We start from the raw sequence: 19,630 nt of genomic DNA on the forward strand, positions 1-19,630 counted from the left end.
GTCGAAAACTCGGTGTTCAATACTAGCTTCGAACACTCGAAGGTAAGTTAAATTGCAGCATAGTTATAAACCAATAGTTGTTAGCTTCGAAATCTCAAAATAGCAGAGAGGATGCGAGGTTAGGTAAGTTTTAGTTAGTCCATAACGGGTGAGGTTAACGAGTTTCTGCCTACTGACGGTCCTCGAGGTTGAGTAGTTTTTGGGCGGTCCCCAACAGTAGCCCATCGTGGGTGAGGGTCGACTCCGACGGGCTGAACCTGCGACAAAGCGGAGTCGACCCTCACCTGCGATAAAGGATCGCTCTACCAAAAAAGTCACCCTCGAGCGTCGGAGGAGAGATGAGCCAATGGTTACTTTCTGTGCCTTACGTGTCGACTTTTGATTGGTTGATGCTTCGGCTTTGGTTCGAGGTTCAAGATGCCCGTTCGCGCCCGTTAGCACACCTATAGAAGGCGGGAGGGGGGGTGCAAGTTGCCTTGGATTACCCTCGCGCCTTGTTGTTACTTTGCGCGCTGCCTGCTTGGTGCTTTAAGATTCGTGCTTGTTCTACTATTTTCCTTGATCTTCAAAGCTTCCAAGGTATTGATGTTGTCTAAATTTTTCATTCTTGCTTAATTCTTGTTTTATTATTTCGTTTTGATTTTCTGCTTGTGTGTTTTTCAATTGGCTCGGATTATGCAAACTGCAAGGTTGATGTCTTCCAAAGAACAAGCAGAGAAAACAAGGTTGTGTGACAACGCTGCTGAGGGACAAGGGTCTGGCGAGGCTGGTGAAGTTTTGGTTTCTTCTGATTTTGAGAGTGGGGAGGATCTTTCAAACGTAGAAGCTGACCCATCGGAATTAATGACTGGCAAGGACGAGTACCCTCCTACCTTGCACTTCGGACGATCATTGGCTTCGCAGACCACTATTGACTTCTATGTCAACAAAGGATACTTTCCCGAGGGTGTTGCTAGGCCTCCTGGTGATGAGCTTGTGCCGAAACCAAGAATTGGCGAGGCTGTGGTATTTAGGAACTTCTTTACCGCTGGTTTGCGGTTTCCCTATGACAAAACATTGCCTGTGATCTTGGAAAGATACAATGCCAAGCTTCACCAGCTTACCCCTAACTCTTTTGTTGCACTTTCCAAATTTTATTAGGTTCAGCGTACTTTCGGAGGTGCCATCGATGTTGATGGGTTTGCGAGGTTATTTGAGCTTCATGTTCAAAACAAAAGGGTGGATTTTGATGATGAGGATGGTGTTTTTGAAACGCAATTTGACTTCTGTATGTTCACGACTCGAAGGAAGAATGAAAGCAGGAAAATTACCAGGGTCGAGCTTTCTTTGGCACAAAAGAATAGATGGGACGACGGCTGGCTCAACTATTGGTTCTATAATAAGATGGATATGTCTGAGACTTCCAGCTATAGTCAGTCGTTTTATCCATTTTTTACCTCATTGTCGCCTTTGGACATTACAACTGCTCCTCCATTTGTAAGGTCAAAAGCTTTTCAAGAATGCGAAGATGCTTTTGTCCTTGCCTCCTCATCAATTGCTAGGTGAGATTTGGTTGAGGAATTTTTGGTGGCTAACATTTGGCCCCTTTCTAGTGGATGGGCGCCAAAGGAAATCGTGATGAAGTCTGTGCCGTGGTACCCTAAGCCAGTTCCTTATCCAATATTTGGATTGAGTTTGTGAGAAGGTGTTAACGCCGGCATTTTTGTTGACGAGGTTGAAAGGCGGGCTGTGGATCTTATTGGACCTTGTCATGCGAGCGAATACTTGTTTGCTCGCAAGTTTGTTACACACGGTCTCTGAGTGAACCGTGTTCTTTCGGAGATGGGTATCGAGGTCGAGGCTTGCACCAAGCCTTGCAAGCCCTCCAAATGGATGCGCAAGGTTGGCATGACTGGCTCAGTTGAAATTGGTGGGAATGGTGGCAAAGGGAAGAAGAAGAAAGCTGATGACTTGGCCTCTAAGCCTGTGAACGAGGTTGGCAAGAAGTCCAAGACCTCCAGCCTCAAGGCTCTTAAAAAGAAAAGCTTGCTCAGCCAAAACTCTTTTGATGATCAACAGCTAGACATCTTTGGCGAGAAACCCGAGGTTGTTAAGAGCTCTATGCCCCCAACTCGCAATCCCGAGGCTACAAAGCCAAAACTCGAGGCTGCCAGTGCTCTTGCTAGTCTGAAGTTGAAGAAAGCTGGCAAAAACATCGGGAAATTATCAGTGCCATTGTTAGTTGGCGGGGCTAGAATTGTCAGCGCCGTGGATGAAGAGGAAAATGAGGGTTTTCTGGATGAGGATTTGTCTCTGGCCTCATCTCAACACCCTGAAGCTAAGACTAAGTCTCCTCTGAAAGAGGTGCAACTCGGGGCTACTGCTGCTGGTAAGACGGACAAGCCTGATCCGGTGCCTGCTGAGCCAGGTAAAAATGTTGTCAAATTTTTGCCTAAGTTAGGCCTTGTCGATTCCATCGGTGCCTCTGTTAAGTTTTTGATGGAATTGCAAAATACTGTTAGCGCAGCTGGAGAGGCGTATAGCGAGCCCCCGTTGCTTCTCAGAGTAGACCCTTTACCCGAGGGTTCCACTTTGCCTCCGTTTGTTATTGGATACAACAAGGCTTTTGGCACCGATATTAAAGAAAAATTGTTATCTATTCATGTGCCCGAGTCAGGTGAGGATGACGACCCTTACAATCCACCACTATTGTGGGTTTTAAGGACTCACTCTGTGCTGTAGATGAGACAGCGAGGGCAGCTTTGGGAGAAGCTAAGGCTGACAATGACGAGGTTCGTGAGGAGGGTATCAAAAAAGAAGAAGAAAAGGATATGGTTCCTCAGGCCTCTACAACGGCTATGTTATCTGTTGAAGATGATGCTCGAGGCAACGCTTTTGATCCTGAGAGTTAGTATTTTGATTGTTTCTTGTCTTGTTTTGTTCTTTGCTCACTTGCTTGCTTATATGGTGTCCTTCGTTTTGACAGAGTATGAGAAATATTTTGGGTGTTTTGACCCCGATCACTTGGCCAGGATAACAGCTACCCTCGGATATAAGGTATTATTTTTGGAACTATTGAGGTTTCTATATTTTTATCAATATGTTCCTTTTTCTTGGTTTTTTATTTGTTTTCATTGCTTCTATTTTTCAGGCTGTAATTGCTGGTAAGGTAGCTGTCGAGAAGCTTAAGGAGAGGGAGAAGGACACACTCAACCACAACACTAGATTTGTGGAACTCAAGACTGAAGTCGCGAGGTTGAGGAAGGAAAATAGTGCCTTAAATCATCTCAAGACTTCACTTTCTGAGGCCAATGCTGACTTGCAGAAGAATAAGGATTTGCTTGTGAAATATGTAGCGATCTCGTTCAGAGGGTGGAGATCTTGGAGAAAAATTCACAAGATAACCTTGGCGTTTTGGAGAAGCTTCAAAGTACTACAGAGGAGGACTCAACAACCATCTCATCTTTGAAGAAGGCCTATGCCGATAAGGATAAAGCTTGTGAAGAAAGAGACATGATGATTCATACACTTGCCAAGAACCTCGAGGAACAGAAAGCTTTCATTGATGGAGCGGAACAGGTGCTAAAGGCCAGGTTTACAGAGATTTGCAATGGGTATAAAGCGACTTTAGCAGAGTTTGACGCTGAACGTCTTCCTTTCCCCACCGATAAGGGTGCAAAGTAAATGTTCAATTGGATGGACCAGGAGTTCGAGTATTTGCTTGGGGTTATAACTGGAACTAACGACTATGCTACCTCGTTTTGCATCGAGGGCATGCTCAAACTGCTGGAGAATGAGGGTTGTTGTGACTTTCTCAAGTTTGGGGCACGTAGTTATCAGTTTCCTTTAGCCTCGGAGCTTGAAGAACAGGAAATGTCTAAGAATATTAGAGTTGTGAAGAGAAATTTTTATAAACAACTTTAGGCTGCTTCTAGGTGCGACCATGCGAGGCTAGTTGCCCAAGATCATCTTGTGAAGGTTTGGGCTCTTTATCTTGTTTGTTTTGGTCTTATATTTTCTCTGCTTTTTTCTAACCGATATTATTTTGCTTTTGAACAGGCCAAGGGAGAGGGCTCAAGGGATGAAGGTGAAGCTAATGGATCTGGGCGACATGAGGAATAGTGCTTGAAGCTATAAATGAAAAACTTGACTATTGTAGTGTTTTAATGAAATCAAACACTTGGTGCCTGTAAAATTTGGCGGTTGTAAACTTTTAGTGTAAATAATGGCTTGTTTAACCTTATCTGTCTTAACGTTGCTAACTATTTGTGCTTTTATCTTGTTTTTGTTTCATATACTATCCCTTGTGAAAGTTTTTGCTTTGAGGTTGGTTCTATGTTTGGCTCGAGAGTTTGTTATGCAACAAAAACTATTCTTGGATTTTTAGCAAAACTCATAGCATAAACGAATGAGCACCATTTTCCTTTTTTGAAAAAACATCACCCTCCCTATTCCTTTGTGCGAGGTTTTGCGTAGGTAGCTAAAGCTTTCTGATGCTTGTTTGTAGTAAAAGTTTTTTTTTGTAAATTTTCATGTAAAGGGATGAAGAGCTTTTTTGTTAAAAAAATATCACCCCCCCTTTCATTCCTTTGCGTGAAGAATGTTGGTTGGTGTCTTTCTAATTAAAGGTTAAGTTATAGCTTGGGTAACCTGGAGATAAGTTGATAAAAACTTATTCTCAAGTTTTGTTGACTTAAAAATCTAACGTAAGGTTGGGTCGAAGTCGCAACTCTTGGTTGCTTCGACCGTAGAGCTTTTGGATCTTCGAGGTTAGAGTGTTTTTATAAAAATTGATTTCGTGACACTTGTTAACCCGTGAGGTTGGATAGAATTTATTCGTCGCTTATGGGAGTGAGGTTTGAATGCTTGCATTTTATTGTTGGTTTTGTCTCCTGCTTGAACGGAAACACAATTTTTTGTCTTATAGAAACAAGCGAGGTTCTGCAACTTGTTGTTGCTTCACTATGGTATTTGCGCAAAAAATGCAAGTCCTTGCGCAGTAAAGCAAGTTTTCGTCGCACGGAAATGCGAGGTTCCGCAACTTGTTGTTCCTTTATTGTAGATCTTGCGCAGAGATGCAAGTTTTCATCGCACAGAAATGCGAGGTTCCGTAACTTGTTGTTGCTTTACTGTAGATCTTGCACAGAAATGGAAGTTTTCATCGCATAGAAATGCGAGGTTCTGCAACTTGTTGTTGCTTATAAATGCATGTTCTTGCGCGGAAACACAAGTTAGTAGCCTCTTTGAGGCTTGATACTCGCAAGACATAAGGGGAATTGTATTTTATTAAATAGTAAAAGGTTTACATGGATCCGTCATGTTAAAAACCTCACCTCCAGTGCGGAGCCCCCCTAGCAAGGAAAAGAGTACGGTTCGTTTGCGAAAAGTAAATACGATAAAGTAAATTTGGTGCCCTCGACATTGTTTATAGATTCACAAGCCGAAGGCTTTGCTAAATGTAACGACTAAGGGTAGTATTTGTGTAAGTTGTCCACATTCCATGTATGTGGCAACTCTGCTCCAAGCTGGTCTGCGAGGTAAAAGGATCCTGACCTGTTGCTTCGAGTGACAACATATGGCCCTTCCCAAGTTTCTTGCAACCTTTTGAGGTTCTCCCAGTTTTTTCTCTTCTTGATGACCAGGTCTCCCACCTTAATTTCTTTTTCGACCACTTTCTTATCTCTCCACTTTCTCGTCTCCTTTTGATACTTGTCAAGGTTTTCTGCTGCTTGTAGTATGTCAAGCTCTATCATGTCTTTTTTGATTTTTTTTCATTATCTGAGTTAACCTCGATCTTCAGCACTCTTAGGCTTTCATTCTTGATTTCTTCAGGCGTCTTTGCCTCAGAGCCAAATAAAAGACAAAAAGGTGTAAAACCTGTTGCTCTTGATGCTGTGGTGTTGTGGGACCATATTGCCCTCGGGAGCTCGTCTACCCATTTTCCTTTCTTTTGATCAAATAGAAATTTTTTGATGCTTGAAAAGATTATGCTGTTTGTTGTTTCTACAGTTCCATTTGATTGAGGATGATATACCGAGGAAAATTTAACTTTAGTGCCTACACTTGCATAGAATTCCTTGAAATCATTGCAGTCAAATTGCTTGCCATTGTCCACTATTAGTTCTTTAGGAACTCTGAATCTGTAGATGATGTTTTGCCAAAAGAACTTTTGCACAGAGCTCGAGGTTATATTTGCTAATGGCTTAGCTTCGATCCACTTGGTGAAGTAGTCGACTGCCACCACCGCGAATTTGCAGTTGCCTTGAGCGGTTGGTAGTGGTCCTACCAAGTCCATGCCCCATCTTTGCAGCAGCCAAGTTGGCGGTATGAGTTGTACTAGAAGTGAGGGTGCCATTTGTTGATTGGCTGTTTTCTGGCAAGCCTCTTAACTTCTTACCAAGCTTCGAGCATCGAGGATTGTAATAGGCCTGTAGAAACCTTGTCTTATGGCTTTGCCCACCAAGGCTTTGGTTCCAATGTGTGAACCACAAAAACCACTATGAATTTCAACTAGCAAATTCTTTTCCGTTTTTTACGGTTATGCACCTTAGCCAAGGAGATGAAATTTCGGATTTGTACAGCTCTCCATTGACTATTGCGTAGCCCCTGGCCCTTTGCTTCATTTTGCTTAACTCAGCTTCATCGTGAGGCTCGAAATGTCCCCTGAGATAGGTCATGATTGAAGCCCTCCAGTTAAATCTGGTAATTTCATTCACAACCCTCGAGGCTAGTTCTTTTGTTGATGGCGTACAAATGGCTTCGTAGAATATATCAGGAGGCATAGGTTGATTTTGTGTTGCTGCTTTTGCTAGGGATGTGCTGTACAGTGAATCCCTTGAAGTATTTTTCCATCGCTCTTACCGCAGCCAGGTACTTGATAAGTTCTGGATCTCTAGCCTCGCTATTTTTTTTTTCAACATACTCTTAAATTACTTTTGAGTCCGTCTTTACAATAAATACTTGTTGGCCCAAGATCCTCATTTTTCTTAGCCCCAAGAGCAATGCTTCATATTCGGTGGTATTGTTCATGGAGCTTGCTTCGCTTGTGAAATCAAGCCTTGCAGCGTATCTTATTTTGACGCCCGATGGTGAGGTGATGATAGCGGACACCCCAGCCCTCTTGTCACATCAGGCCCCATCACAATTTATGATCCAAGAGATCTCGATCTCAGTTTGGCTAGCATATGGGGATGTCCAATCTACTATAAAGTCCGCTAGGACTTGAGATTTGATTGCGCATCTTCTTTCAAAGTCCACAACATACTCTGATAACTCTGATGCCCATTTTATTATTCTTCCTGAGGCTTCTCTATTTGTGAAGAGATCGTGAAGCGGCTGATTGGTGACTACCACTATTCTGTGATCCTCGAAGTAATGCCTTAGCTTGCATGCTGCCATGATTAAAGCATAGGCAATTTTTTTCCAACTCTGAGTAGAATAGCTTTGAGCCTGATAGTGCCTCTGATGCGAAGTTCTGATGCGAAGTAAACTGGTGTTTGTTTTAACTTGCCATTGATCTCTTTTTCTTGAACCAAGGTGGTGCTGACTGTTGAGTTCGAGGCTGACAAGTATAGCAGCAAAGGGGATTTTGGTTCGGGCGGGTATAGCTTTGTCATGTTTGTTAAGTAGTCCTTTAGCTGCGTGAAGGATTTGCTCTGTTTCTCCCCCCATTCAAATTTCTTGGAGCTTCGCAACACTTAGAAAAAGGGCAAGCTTTGTTCAGCAGCTTTTGGGATGAACTTGTTGAGAGCTGCAATTCTTCCTGTTAGCTTTTGCACATCTTTTACTGAGGTTGACTCTTTCATGTCGACGAGAGCTTGGATTTTGTTTGGATTAGCTTTGATGCCTTTTGTTGAGACTAGGCATCCCAGAACCTTGCCTCGCTGGATTCCAAATACACATTTTTCTAGGTTCAAGTTTAGATTCGCTGCTCTCAAGTTGGCAAAAGTTTCTACGAGGTCGAGGATGTGATTTTCTCATTTGTCACTTTTTACAACAATGTCATCCACATAAGTCAGGATGTTTCTTCGGAATTGCCTGCATAGGACTATTGCTATCATTCTTGAAAAAGTTTGCTCCGCATTCTTGAGCCCCTCAGGCATTCTCACGAAGCAGTAAGTTCCAAATGGAGTTATGAAACTTGTTTTTTTTGCTCATCTTCCTTCTTCATTCGGACTTGGTGATAGCCTGAGAACATGTCAAGTAGTGACAACATTTTACTATCTGCAGTGTTGTCTACTACTTTGTCAACTCTTTCTAATGGGAAGTCATCTTTTGGGTAGATCTTGTTTAGGTCAGTGAAATCTATATACATTCTTCATTTACTGTTCTTCTTCTTGACTGGTACCGTGTTAGCCAGTCATTCTAGGTACATGACTGGGCGTATAACATTTGCATCAATTAATCTTTGGACCTCTAATTTTACTGCTTGTGATTTTTCTTCTAACATTTTTTGGAGTTTTTATTTTTTTGGTTTCATGCCTTTCTTTATTTCAAGCTCGTGCTCAATTATACCTCTGTCCACCCCTTGCAGGTCACTTGCAAACCAAGCGAAGACATCCTTATTTTTATTTAGGAACTTGATTATCTTTTTCTCTTCTTCGGGCTCGAGCTTAGCCCCTATTATCACAGCTCTGTCTAGAATGCAATCATCTAGCAATACTCGTTTTGTTTCGCCATCAACACTTACTTTCACTTTTTCTTTGTCCCTCTTAGGCTCAACGTACGGTTTTTTTTTCCTGTTGCTCAGCCTCGTCGGGACTTGTTAAATGGTGCACATTTTTTTGGCCCGAAATTGCACCTTTTTCAATGTTCCTAGTAGTTTGCTGATCACCATAAACTGTGATGACCCCTTTCAAGGCTGGGATCTTCATGCACAGAAATAATTGCCTTATTGCTGCGTCAAACTTGTTGATGAACCCTCTGCCAAGGATAGCAAAGTATAGATAGTACATCTCGACAATGTAGGTTTCCAAATGACATCGGAAGCGATATTTTCCCCAAGGCTCTAACTGGCCTTCCCCCGAAGTCAAGCAATGGCACTTCTGCCGGCTCTAGTAGGTGAGGATCGATCTTCATTTCTCTAAATGTATTTGCGAAGATGATGTCTACTGAGCTTCCGTTATCGACTAAAACCTTTCCAATATTCCACCCAACTATGATAGCTTCGATCACCATCGTATTGTTATGTGAGGTTGTCTTTAGTTTGAAATCCTCTTCTATGAAGGAGATGGGCATGTGTGCCCATTGCGGCTTAGCTGGTGGTCCATCGGGGATGATGGTATTTACTTGCCTGAAGTAATTTTGCTTTTGTCTTTTATTTTCGAACTCAAGAGAAGATCCTCCTGCTATTGGCATTATCATGCCGTAGGTGGGTAGGGCGTTTGGACTGGTTTCTGTGTGCTCGAGTTGTGAGGATCCTCCTGATATTGGCAATATCATGCTGTAAGTGGGTAAAGCTTTGGGGTTGTTCTATGTGTTGTTAGGCTTGGCTTTAGGTATTTGGTTGGGTAGGTTTGGTGGGCGTAGTGGTATTTCGTGGAGAGGCTGGGAAGGCGTGAAGCTCGCAGCTTGTGAGGCTTGCTGAGTTTGGGGTTGGAACTATGGTGAATGTTGCCACATTATGGCAGGTTGAAAGTTTGCGAGGTTAGTGTTTGTGAAGCATGGCTGTTGTGGCTAAAAAGAAGTATGGTGGATGGTTTTGGGTGCTGCGGCAGCCCTTTTCTCTCCAGCTATTCTTTCAAAGGTCTTTTTTGTTTCTAGGCAAAAGTCAGTTGTATGGTCTAGTTGCTTGCCATGGAAAGTGCAGTAAAACATTCGAGGTTTGTTGTTCTGGTTATTCGGCCTCAAGGGCCCTCTACGTAGGTCTCTTCCTCTTCCGGCGTAACCGCCCCTCTGTCCATTGCCATAATTTGGCGGTTGTTGCTGCTGAGGCTGCCTGTTATGACTTTAATTTTGTTGTTGTGAGGATTGAGCACCCTTGATTGGCAGCACGTGTTGAGTTGGGTATGGGTGTTGATGTTGCGTGTAATTGTACCTCGAGACTTCCTAGTTTTGGTCTTTTTCGACTTGCCTTTGGCGGTTTCTTTCCATCACTCTTTTTCTGTGATCCTCATCCGACCTGCAATACCTTTCCAACTCAGCAAACAAAGCTTCCATGGTTTTTGGCTTCTCTCTTGTTAGATGCGAGGCTGTTGGGCTTGGTGCTAGCCCTCGGATGCAGGCTGCTATGGTCACACTTTCATCCATATTTGGAGTTTGCAACTTTAATTGCACGGATTTTTTGACATAGTTGGCCAGTGGCTCTTTATCTTTCTGGATGCAATGAAATAGGTCGCTCAGGTCTGAAGCTGCCCGATGGAAACCTTGAAAATTTTATATCAGCTTGGTTTTGAGGTCTATCCAGCTGTATTTTGACTGTGGTGGAAGTAGCAAGTATCAGTTCAACGCTGCTCCTTCACAGGCGATGATTAGAGACTTGGCTAAAATCACGTCATCTCCTCCAGCAGATGCTACCGCAGCCTCATAGCTCATTAGGAATTGGCGAGGGTCATTTTGCCCATTGAATTTTGGCAATGTGACTGCCTTGTAAGTTGTAGGCTACGGAGCTGTTTGCAAGCCCAAGGATAATGGAGAGTTTTTGTTAATTGTTATGTATGTATTTATCATCATTGGGGCGTTGTGCCCAACGAGGTTGGGATTTGTGTGCGGGATAGGTGTGTCATTCATGACATGCTATTATCCCAGAAGTGGTGGTTGTGATGGCATGGAGTGCAAGTATTGCAGCTCATCCAGCTCCTGTTGCAATTCTGCTAGCTATTTTCTTACTTCATTTAATTTTGCTATTTTGCTGGTTGTTAGTCATTGTGCCTACAGCTCTTGAGCGAATCTTTCCTTTTCTTTTTTCAGCATTTTGATCTGCTTTAGCATCGAGGCTAACTCTTTCTCCGTCTCCCCAAGTGGATAATTTCGTGTGCTTATTTCTGGTTGTGCTTGGCTCGAGGTCTCCACCTCGGCTCTTTTCTTCTCACTTCTTGTTCTTAAGCTGGCTTTGATTCTTTTTAATTTTTTCAGAGTGTCCGTGTTGTCTTGATCAATAGGAACAAACTGTCTCTCTTGCTCTCTTTGGCCCTCGGTGGTCTTCTTCTTATTTTGTGGTGGCATCGTGGGTTACTTTGTGGCTGAGAATACAATGGGCGCCCTATTGGTCTCAAAGGAATTTGAGCACAACAGGTGGAATGGGAAAGACACTTGTAACTTCTTGAAAACCATCAGTCTTTCTTTACAACAGAGTAGAGCTCCCCTTTTATAGTGACCCGTAAGCCACTTTACATTTCGAAAATGTCCTTTCTCACCTACTACGTTCATAGGATATGCCGTACATAAAGGTCATTGGGGTAACGTGTACAAATTGAATTCTTCTACATGGTCACGCTTCTTACGCCTTCATGTAATCACGCTTGTCACGCCTTCATGTAGTCACGCTTGTCACGCCTTCATGTAGTCACGCTTCTCACGCCTTTACCTTCTTTTAACCTCATGACTTCTTCTCTGCGTTGGATTAAGCTTCAAACCGCCACCCTCGAGCTGGGAAAAACCCTTAGCCTCGTGCCTTCATCCTTGGTCCAGGAGAGATGCTTAACCTCGGGACGCTTGGTCCAGTTCCCGTCCTGAGTAAAAGTAGAGTCGAAAGCTTGGTGTTCAAGACTAGCTTCGAACACTCGAGGGTAAGTTAAATTGCAGCATAGTTATAAACCAATAGTTGTTAGCTTCGAAATCTCAAAATAGCAGAGAGGATGCGAGGTTAGGTAAGTTTTAGTTAGTCCATAACCGGCGAGGTTAACGAGTTTCTACCTACTGACGGTCCTCGAGGTTGAGTAGTTTTTGGGCGGTCCCCAACACGCTGATCTGCTGTTTGCTTTATCATTTCTTTTCTGATCCTGACCTGCACCATAGATGGACGCCAAGGCCTCATAGAGCTTCTCGGCGTAGTTCGCCTCACCCTTGATGTTAGTTTTGACCGAGATAACCCTGACCTCCCGACCGGCCCGGGATCTTTAGAGTGGAGTAGGCATAATGTACGGCAGCCATTTGGAGGCTTTTCATTTGTTTGAGAATTCTTTGGGATTCAAATTTGAAATAGATTTCAAATTTGAGGAGGCTTTGAATTGTAGGTTAAAGATGGAATGCTTTTGGAGGTAGGGGTAGATGATTAGCTCAACCATATGCATACGAGGTTGAGAATTGGGAGGATTGTCCCTATCATATTTCCTGATATTGATATAAATATGCTCCCATATTCCCATATCATAATAAGAAAATAAATGGATACTGTTCATAGAATATTTTCTTAGGAACCCACAGCAATTTCATGACAACTTTATGGCAGATATGCTTTGCTGCCATTCAGGTTGGCCTTATCTAGACGTGTCATTATTCAAAAGAATCCTGCACCATCATTTCCAATTATCTGAGATCTTTGTAGGGTCTTTGGTACGGAATGTAGCACATTATTTTCACATTTATCCTGGCACGTGCGATGATTCATAAGGTTCTCTGGTGTAGCAGAAATTATTTGTAGACGATTTTTTTGTCCTGAAATCCCCTTTTGCAGATCTGCCTGTAGATTTCTAGTACACAAAGTGCCCCCAATTAGCCACATCCACATGACATTAGCTTATAACGGTTTCATGTGACCATGGCATGGCCCTCGCCACATTGTGAAGCAAGTCATGTGCTTTGGTTTGCGAGACGTGCCCCACTAGAGATTAAGAGGGTGTTTGGATACCTTGAGCTAAAGTCTAGTCTATGTCATATCGAATCTTCGGAGGCTAATTATGAGGACTAAATATGAGTTAATTATAAAACTAATTACACATATGGAGGTTAATTCGCGAGATGAATTTATTAAGTCTAATTAATTCATGATTAGCATATGTTTATTGTAGCATTATATTGTCAAATCACGGACTAATTAGGTTTAATAGATTCGTCTCACAAATTAGCCTCCATCTGTACAATTAGTTTTGTAATTAGTCTATGTTTAATATTTATAATTAGTATCTAAACATTCAATGTGACATGAACTTTAGTTCGACTAAAGAACCAAACACCCCCTGAGAACAGCACATCAGCAGATACAGCCCAGCCGAATAAGCAGAGAGACAGGTACTTGCTTGTAGCTTTCTGCAGAAAAGAGCAGGGCATGATCAGATTGATCGTCCTGGCCCTGCATGCCACCTGTTGCAGCAACATCGTCTGGGTTGGTTCTTTGGGATGCGTTAGGAGTCCATGAGTACAAAGGGAAGTGAGAAGTCGACTTTTTTGTTGCATTTAGGTGCTAGACAGGATGTGCGCTAAGACGAGTGATTTTCAGATGAATTTTGCATTGCTAGGTGGGAAGGGATAAGGGCATGAATAGGTACAGGGGCACAATTTGAGCATGGAAATAGGAGTTTGGTAGCTTCAACTTTTCAGAGCTATGGTGCATGTTGTTGGTACTTTATCTATGTCAAGTTGCCAAAATCCCATATATGTTCTTTTTTTAAAAAGTTATTCCTGGTTTCCCAAAACTGAAAATTTTGCTATCTTAGTAGGAACTTCTCAATTCCCTGAATTTTTTTTTACAACGACATGGCTATCTTTTTTGCACAGCCTGTGTAAAACCTGTGTAGGAAATTGCTAGGTTCTGTCTTTTGTAGTCCTGTTCCCAGTTTACTAGCTGATAACCTCAAGCTATAGGTTAAAATGATCATGATGTATGCTTTGGCAGCTTGGTATTGATTTCATAATTTACCAGCCTTGGTGGTTGGATCTATCTGGACCATAGGATTCAATTTATACATGAATTGTACTAATTCTGTAAGGTATGTTGGCCTAAATAGTTATTCAAATTCTTCCTTAAATCACTTGGCATGGTAACCAGCTTAAAATCTTTAGTTGCGACAGCTGCTTTACCTTCAGAAAGCGACTGCACATTTTCGCCAAACAAGGAATGGAATGATAGAATGCAATCCAAAGGCATGCTACTGGCTTCAATAATGTAAACCTAGAAAAGCAGTAGAGTGTGGCAGGCAAGAGGAATTATACTCTATAGCCATATATTTGGGCACTAATTCTTTTCTTGTGTGCTTGACTTGTGGATTCTAATTTACGTTATTTTGCCAAGATAGGGGACCAAACTAAGAGCATGCCTACTGTCAGTGCTTATAAAATCCTCTTCTATATTCAGTTGCTTAGAGCAGGCAGATTTAGCCAAAAAAACGAAAAAAAGAAAAAGGAAAGAAAAAAAACAGTTTCGGACAACCTAAACTGTTTAGTTTAAATGCACTTCAAGACTGAAAATGGATGGTCAAGTATTTAAGGTGATGTGAGATTTGAGGTCCGAGGCCATCTGAAATTTCTGGCCAGATTCATAGAATTTCTGGCCGTCAGGTACACATGCTTCAGCTGGTATTAAAGAGACAATATCAATATTCAATAGCGGTGCCGAATTGCTGATCACATTCATACTGCTGTGTACTTGGTATAAGGTCTCTTGGACCATTCTGAATCTTCCTGTTCAGTATTACTAGTCTTGGAGACATTTGTTCATGGAGCAAAGTTTCAAATATTACTGCCATGTTCGTCAGAAAACTATTTGTTCGACAAATATTACTTCTATAAACTGTGGTGCTTACTATTTATTACTACAGTGTGTGTGCTTCTGTCAGATATGCAGGGGCCTGAAAACAGCCTATGATGTTTGACATATTTCGTTGAGAAACATGAAAAGGATTAGCATCAGAAGATGGGCGTAAAATGCAATGTGGACATGAACAGGAAGGTGACATAGACTTGACTGTGAGCCCTGTGAGACTGTGACCCACCACCGTGCCATGTGAGGCACACTTACTGCTTAGGCTTAAATTTCACTGGTCAGATATAAGGTCAAGATTACCCATGTTGCAGATTGCAACATTCAGTTAATGTGCTCCTTGATGCTAGGCTCCAGAACATCCAAAGGGAGAACCACTTCATCAGTTGGTTGGAAAACAGCAAATTTGGCGGCGGCTCCTCTGCGATTGTGCCATACCAACGCATGAAGGTATGCATTCGGAATCCATCATGCCAATGCCTTGAAACTTCTATTAATTGACCTAGAATAGAAAAGGAGTGGCTCATTGCCGCACATTTCAGATTTGTTGTGTCACAGAATCACATTTTCCAGTCACCTTTTCCTGTTCATCACATGAAAACAGAATCACCATTTCTTTCTCATCAAAACTAAAAGCAGAAACCATCCTCTCCATCAGAGTAGGCATCAACACACCACAGATCACTGTTCCAGATCACTGTTCCTCCTCAGCAACCACCTTAACTCTTGCGCGCTCATCCTCTGAAAGCATCACATGGTTTCCTGAACTGCATTGCATACACACACAGCTCATGCCCGGCTGTATTTATGAGAAACTTGGACCATGCATGCTCTGTCATCAGCCTGGACAGCGTACAGGCGGCTCAACCCTCATTTCTGTTTCTCGTGACTGAGAGCAGCAACTGTCAAAAAGGAAGGTGGGCATATACTTTGATCAACTGGACCAAACAGTAGCATTTACATCGATGTAGTGAGTATGGTACCTTCTTTCTCCTATCACATTCACATGGTAGGCCATGAACTGAAAATATCCTAAGACGTTCTGTATGGATCTCCCTCTTCTTGTTACATGTTTTTTTACTACACAATCAAGGAAAGAATCGGCGGATTAACGAATTCATACACTGTGACTGTGAATCTGTGATCGATGGACTCCGACTTGGCATGGACATGGACATTCACATTCATCTTAACCCTCTACTACCCAGGTATAATGTACGGTGAAGGCAGATCAACCTCGGGCGAAGTGACGAGTAGTGCTAGTTGACCTTGGTGCAGACCCGGCGGATCTCGCCATCGGATCCGGTCTTGACGCCGACGCGGCCGAGCTTGGCCATGGCGGCGACGAAGGCGTCGAAGAAGGCGGTCTGGTTTGCGGCGAAGTAGTTGACGGTGGCGCGGGAGCGGCGGTCGGCGAAGAGGACCTGGTCGGAGGCGAGCAGGCCCTTCATCTGCTGCAGCGTCTGGTAGTAGCCGTTGTCGAACTTGCGCGGCGTCACGGCGTCCAGCATCGCGAACGCCGACGGGCTGTAGTTGAGCGGGCACGTCTGCCGCATCTGCCGCAGGAAGTAGAGGTTCATCGGCGGCCCCGCACCGCCGGCGCCGCCTCGGGAGCCCTTGAACGGGTACAGCCGCCGCACGAACTTGTCGCAGTGCGTCACGCCGATCGTGTGCCCACCTGCATGAGTCGCGCATCGCAAGCACAGCACGTCAGTGACACTGTGGCGGCGTCATCGCTCGATCACCAATCGTGATGGTTGCACTGCTGTGTACAAACGCTGACACAGAACAGTTCAAAGTTTTTACTACGGCCAGGCTGACACCCAGAACGTGTAGCGAGCAGCAGCAATGGACTGACTGACTCCATGGACACGGAAGAACCAAACCAACGGGACCATGCCAAGGGAAAAGCCTGCACGCCGCAGTGAGAAGCTGGGCATGCATACCCAACGCCAGGCTGGAAAGGACATGCGCTTCTACGAGCAACAAATGCTCAGTAGCCCAGTCGCCGGGATCGGAGGCGCAGACGAGACGGAGCCAACGGAGTTATGAGGCACAGCGATCCCGACCGCAGCTGCCAACCGGCCTGCTCGCCGCCGCGTTCGTGACAGGCGACTCGCTAACCACAAGATGGCAATGGCATGGCATGTCGTGAACTCGTGATGCGGACGTGAAGAGGTATATACATATATATAAATAATGCGCGGTGGCGGCGTACCTGAGAGCGCGATCATGTCGGTCTGGGTGAGGCCGTTGGCGGCGAAGAGGGTGTTGAGCTGGTCCAGGTCGAAGCCGGCGCCGGGGAGGCTGTGCTTCACCACGGCGCGCGTGCCCACCTTGCCGTCAAGCCGCCCCAGCTCCACCTGATAGTACGGCCCGCCCGTCTGCACATCCACCAAACAAATCCTCACCGTCAGTAGTACTCAGTAGTCTTGCAGTCAAATCTTCAGTTACTACAAAAACAAAAGGAATTCACATCCAAAGCAGCTTGCAACCTACTCCAACGCAGTACACTCGCTCCCGAATAGCATATGAACATGGGCAGAAATTTCGGCAGAGTTGCTCGGCTCAATCATAACTGACGAGCCCGTATCTCTACTCTACTCTACGAGCGCCGGCGGGCTGGCCGGCCGGCCGGTCTGTCCGTCCAGGGAGGCCGGGGAAACTGCACAGCATCGCCCGGCGGATTAGGTATCGGGTGGCCGTATCTGTCGACCCCGTGCAGCCTCATTTACGGCGCCAAACCGTGTCCGGGGTTCCGTCAGGGAAGGGAATTGAAGAAAGGCCCGCCGGCACCACGAGCAGAGCAGTAACGCGCTCCCCGTCGCGCCATGCCCCGTCCCGGCCGGCTCTGGACCGGCTGCCTTCCCTGCCTGCCCCGAGCGAGTGAATGAATGAGCTGGGACAGCGGAATTCCGACAGGGCGCGGTACCAGCCTACCAGGACCACTCCCAATCCCATGTCTTAGCGCCAAATCTGAATCCAATTTTTCTTTGTTTGAACTCCTCCCCTCCTCTTTGCAGCTCCTGCTTTGTGCTAATCCTGGCTTCCTAACAAAGCATTCAGTCTGCACAGACCTAATCAGCTTCGAGGTTGCTTGGGAGAATCAGGGGAAGACGACGACAGGGGGATGGACTGGACACGGATGGTTGTTGCGGCACAGCTAAGGGTCAGCAGTGCGGACTGGCGCTGCCGCTGCGGCTGCGGAATCCGTCGGCGCCGGGCACGCGCGTGCACACGCGGGCGCAGTGGCCGCCGTACATGTCAGCCTGCCCCTTCCTCATCATGGCTGTCGCCCGGCGGGCGCGCGGCAGCCGAGAACCACTCGAGAGCAGGGGAGAAATTAATTAGCGTGGCGAGGGTGTGCGGTGCGCTAATGGCGTAGGGTTTAAGCGTGAGCTCCCTTCGCTAATCCCACACCGGCCAAAGTGGCATAACCGCCTGGAAAGCAAGCAAGCTTTGTTTGCGCAAACGGCTGGCTCGCCGGTTTCCCTCCCCGTCCCGTTCAGGCGCCGAAAGCGACGGAAAGGGAGACAGCGCCAACGAAATTTCTTTCTACGGGAGTTGGGGTTGGGGTAGAGAGTGCCGGGTGTGCAGTGGGAATTGGGATCGCTGAGTACCTGGGAGACGACGTCGCGGGCGGCGAGGGCGAGGATGTCGGCGCAGGAGACCTTGTTGGCGCACTGCGCGTCGCCGTCGACGGCGGCCTTGGCGCGGGTGATGAGGTCCAGCGCGTCCGGGGACAGCGTCGTGTCGGCGCCGGCGCTGTGCTCGTCGTCGGGGCCCGACAGCAGCACCGACGCGTCGCAGCCCTGCAATCAATCAAGATCGCCGTGCGTCAATCTCGACCGACGCAACAAGTACAGAACGTAGGAATCGACGGACGTGACAGGTGATTGAAGTTACCCTGACGAAGCAGTCGTGGAAGAAGAGGCGGAGCGTGCCCGGCGCGGCGTTGAAGGTCTCCTGCAGCTTCTGGGTGACGGCGCCGCGGACAAGGGTCTCCACGTTGGGGCACGTCGACGCGTAGTAGCTCTGGCTCAGCTGCGCCGCTTGCGCCGCCGCGCACCACGCCGTCGCGGCCATCACTACGACCACCGCAACCATGCTTTGCCGCAACGGCGACGGCGACGGCCTCCACGACCTCATTGCCTCCGAGCTATACTTGTTCCAGCTGCTGCTCTCTCCCTCAATCCGTCTCTCAGCAGCTAGCTCTCGCTAGCCTTCTTCTCCCTCTCACCTCTACCTCTAACACCTATCTGTCTGGCGTTAATGGCCTGCTCGCACAGCCGCAGCCGCTGCCCCGCCTTCTCTTTCTCTCGCTCCGTGCGTGGTGCGGAGCTAACACTGGGTGTTTGCTTTAAGTGAGGAGAGAGGCGGGCGCTTATATAGATGAGCCGAGGCTGACACGAGGCCGATAAGCTGCTGAGTGCTGAGCTCGCGCGCGGCTGGATGGCCCTGTTGCTGTTGGTCTCTTCTTGCCCTTGCCGGGGGAGCGCGCGAGCTGGCTGGCGATGAGAAAAGAAAGGAGCGCCCGGCGGCGGAGAGGTTACTTGCAATGATGGGGACGGACAAGGGAGAGAAGAGAATAAGGCCTCGGCATGGGCCTCCTGGGGACGGGACACGGCACACTCGCTGCTCTTCTCAAGCTAAACAAATGAAACGCCGAGGCGCCCAACTAGCAACGGCTGGCGGCCTCTGCTCCTCACTTTCTCACTGCTTCCTCTGCCGGAAAACTCCAGAGAGGGGTGGTAATGTGCGTGGCTGTTGTCCACGATGTACAGTACAGACATCCATATGCTCGCCCTGATCACCATTAACCTCGAAACCGGAAAACTAAACTCAGTCTCGGCAGCTTGCTTGCTCTGCAGTCCCCTAGCCTCTGCTCGGTACGAGCAGCCAGTATCTGCAGCCAGCTCATTTCCTTCGTTCTCAGCCCGTCTCGGTGTTCTGCACGTTTGTTTAGAGTACCGAAACGGGAGTCCGGCGAGGACAGCGCGAGGTGGTCGCCGAATC

General features: G+C 46.1%; 1 protein-coding gene across 1 annotated transcript; it reads right to left on the reverse strand.

Moving 5' to 3' along the window:
* Positions 1-15,517: 15,517 nt before the first annotated feature.
* LOC101774598 (peroxidase 16) lies at positions 15,518-19,238 on the reverse strand. Its single transcript, XM_004966088.4, has 4 exons — positions 18,521-19,238; positions 18,235-18,426; positions 16,833-16,998; positions 15,518-16,292 (listed from the first exon to the last, which is right to left on the reverse strand). The coding sequence occupies exons 1-4, from the start codon at positions 18,761-18,763 to the stop codon at positions 15,874-15,876; spliced, it is 1,020 nt and encodes a 339-aa protein (XP_004966145.1). The 5' UTR covers positions 18,764-19,238; the 3' UTR covers positions 15,518-15,873.
* Between the last annotated feature and the right edge of the window lie 392 nt (positions 19,239-19,630).

Source organism: Setaria italica, chromosome IV (assembly GCF_000263155.2).
Source record: "Setaria italica strain Yugu1 chromosome IV, Setaria_italica_v2.0, whole genome shotgun sequence".
In the NCBI taxonomy this organism is placed as follows: domain Eukaryota; kingdom Viridiplantae; phylum Streptophyta; class Magnoliopsida; order Poales; family Poaceae; genus Setaria; species Setaria italica.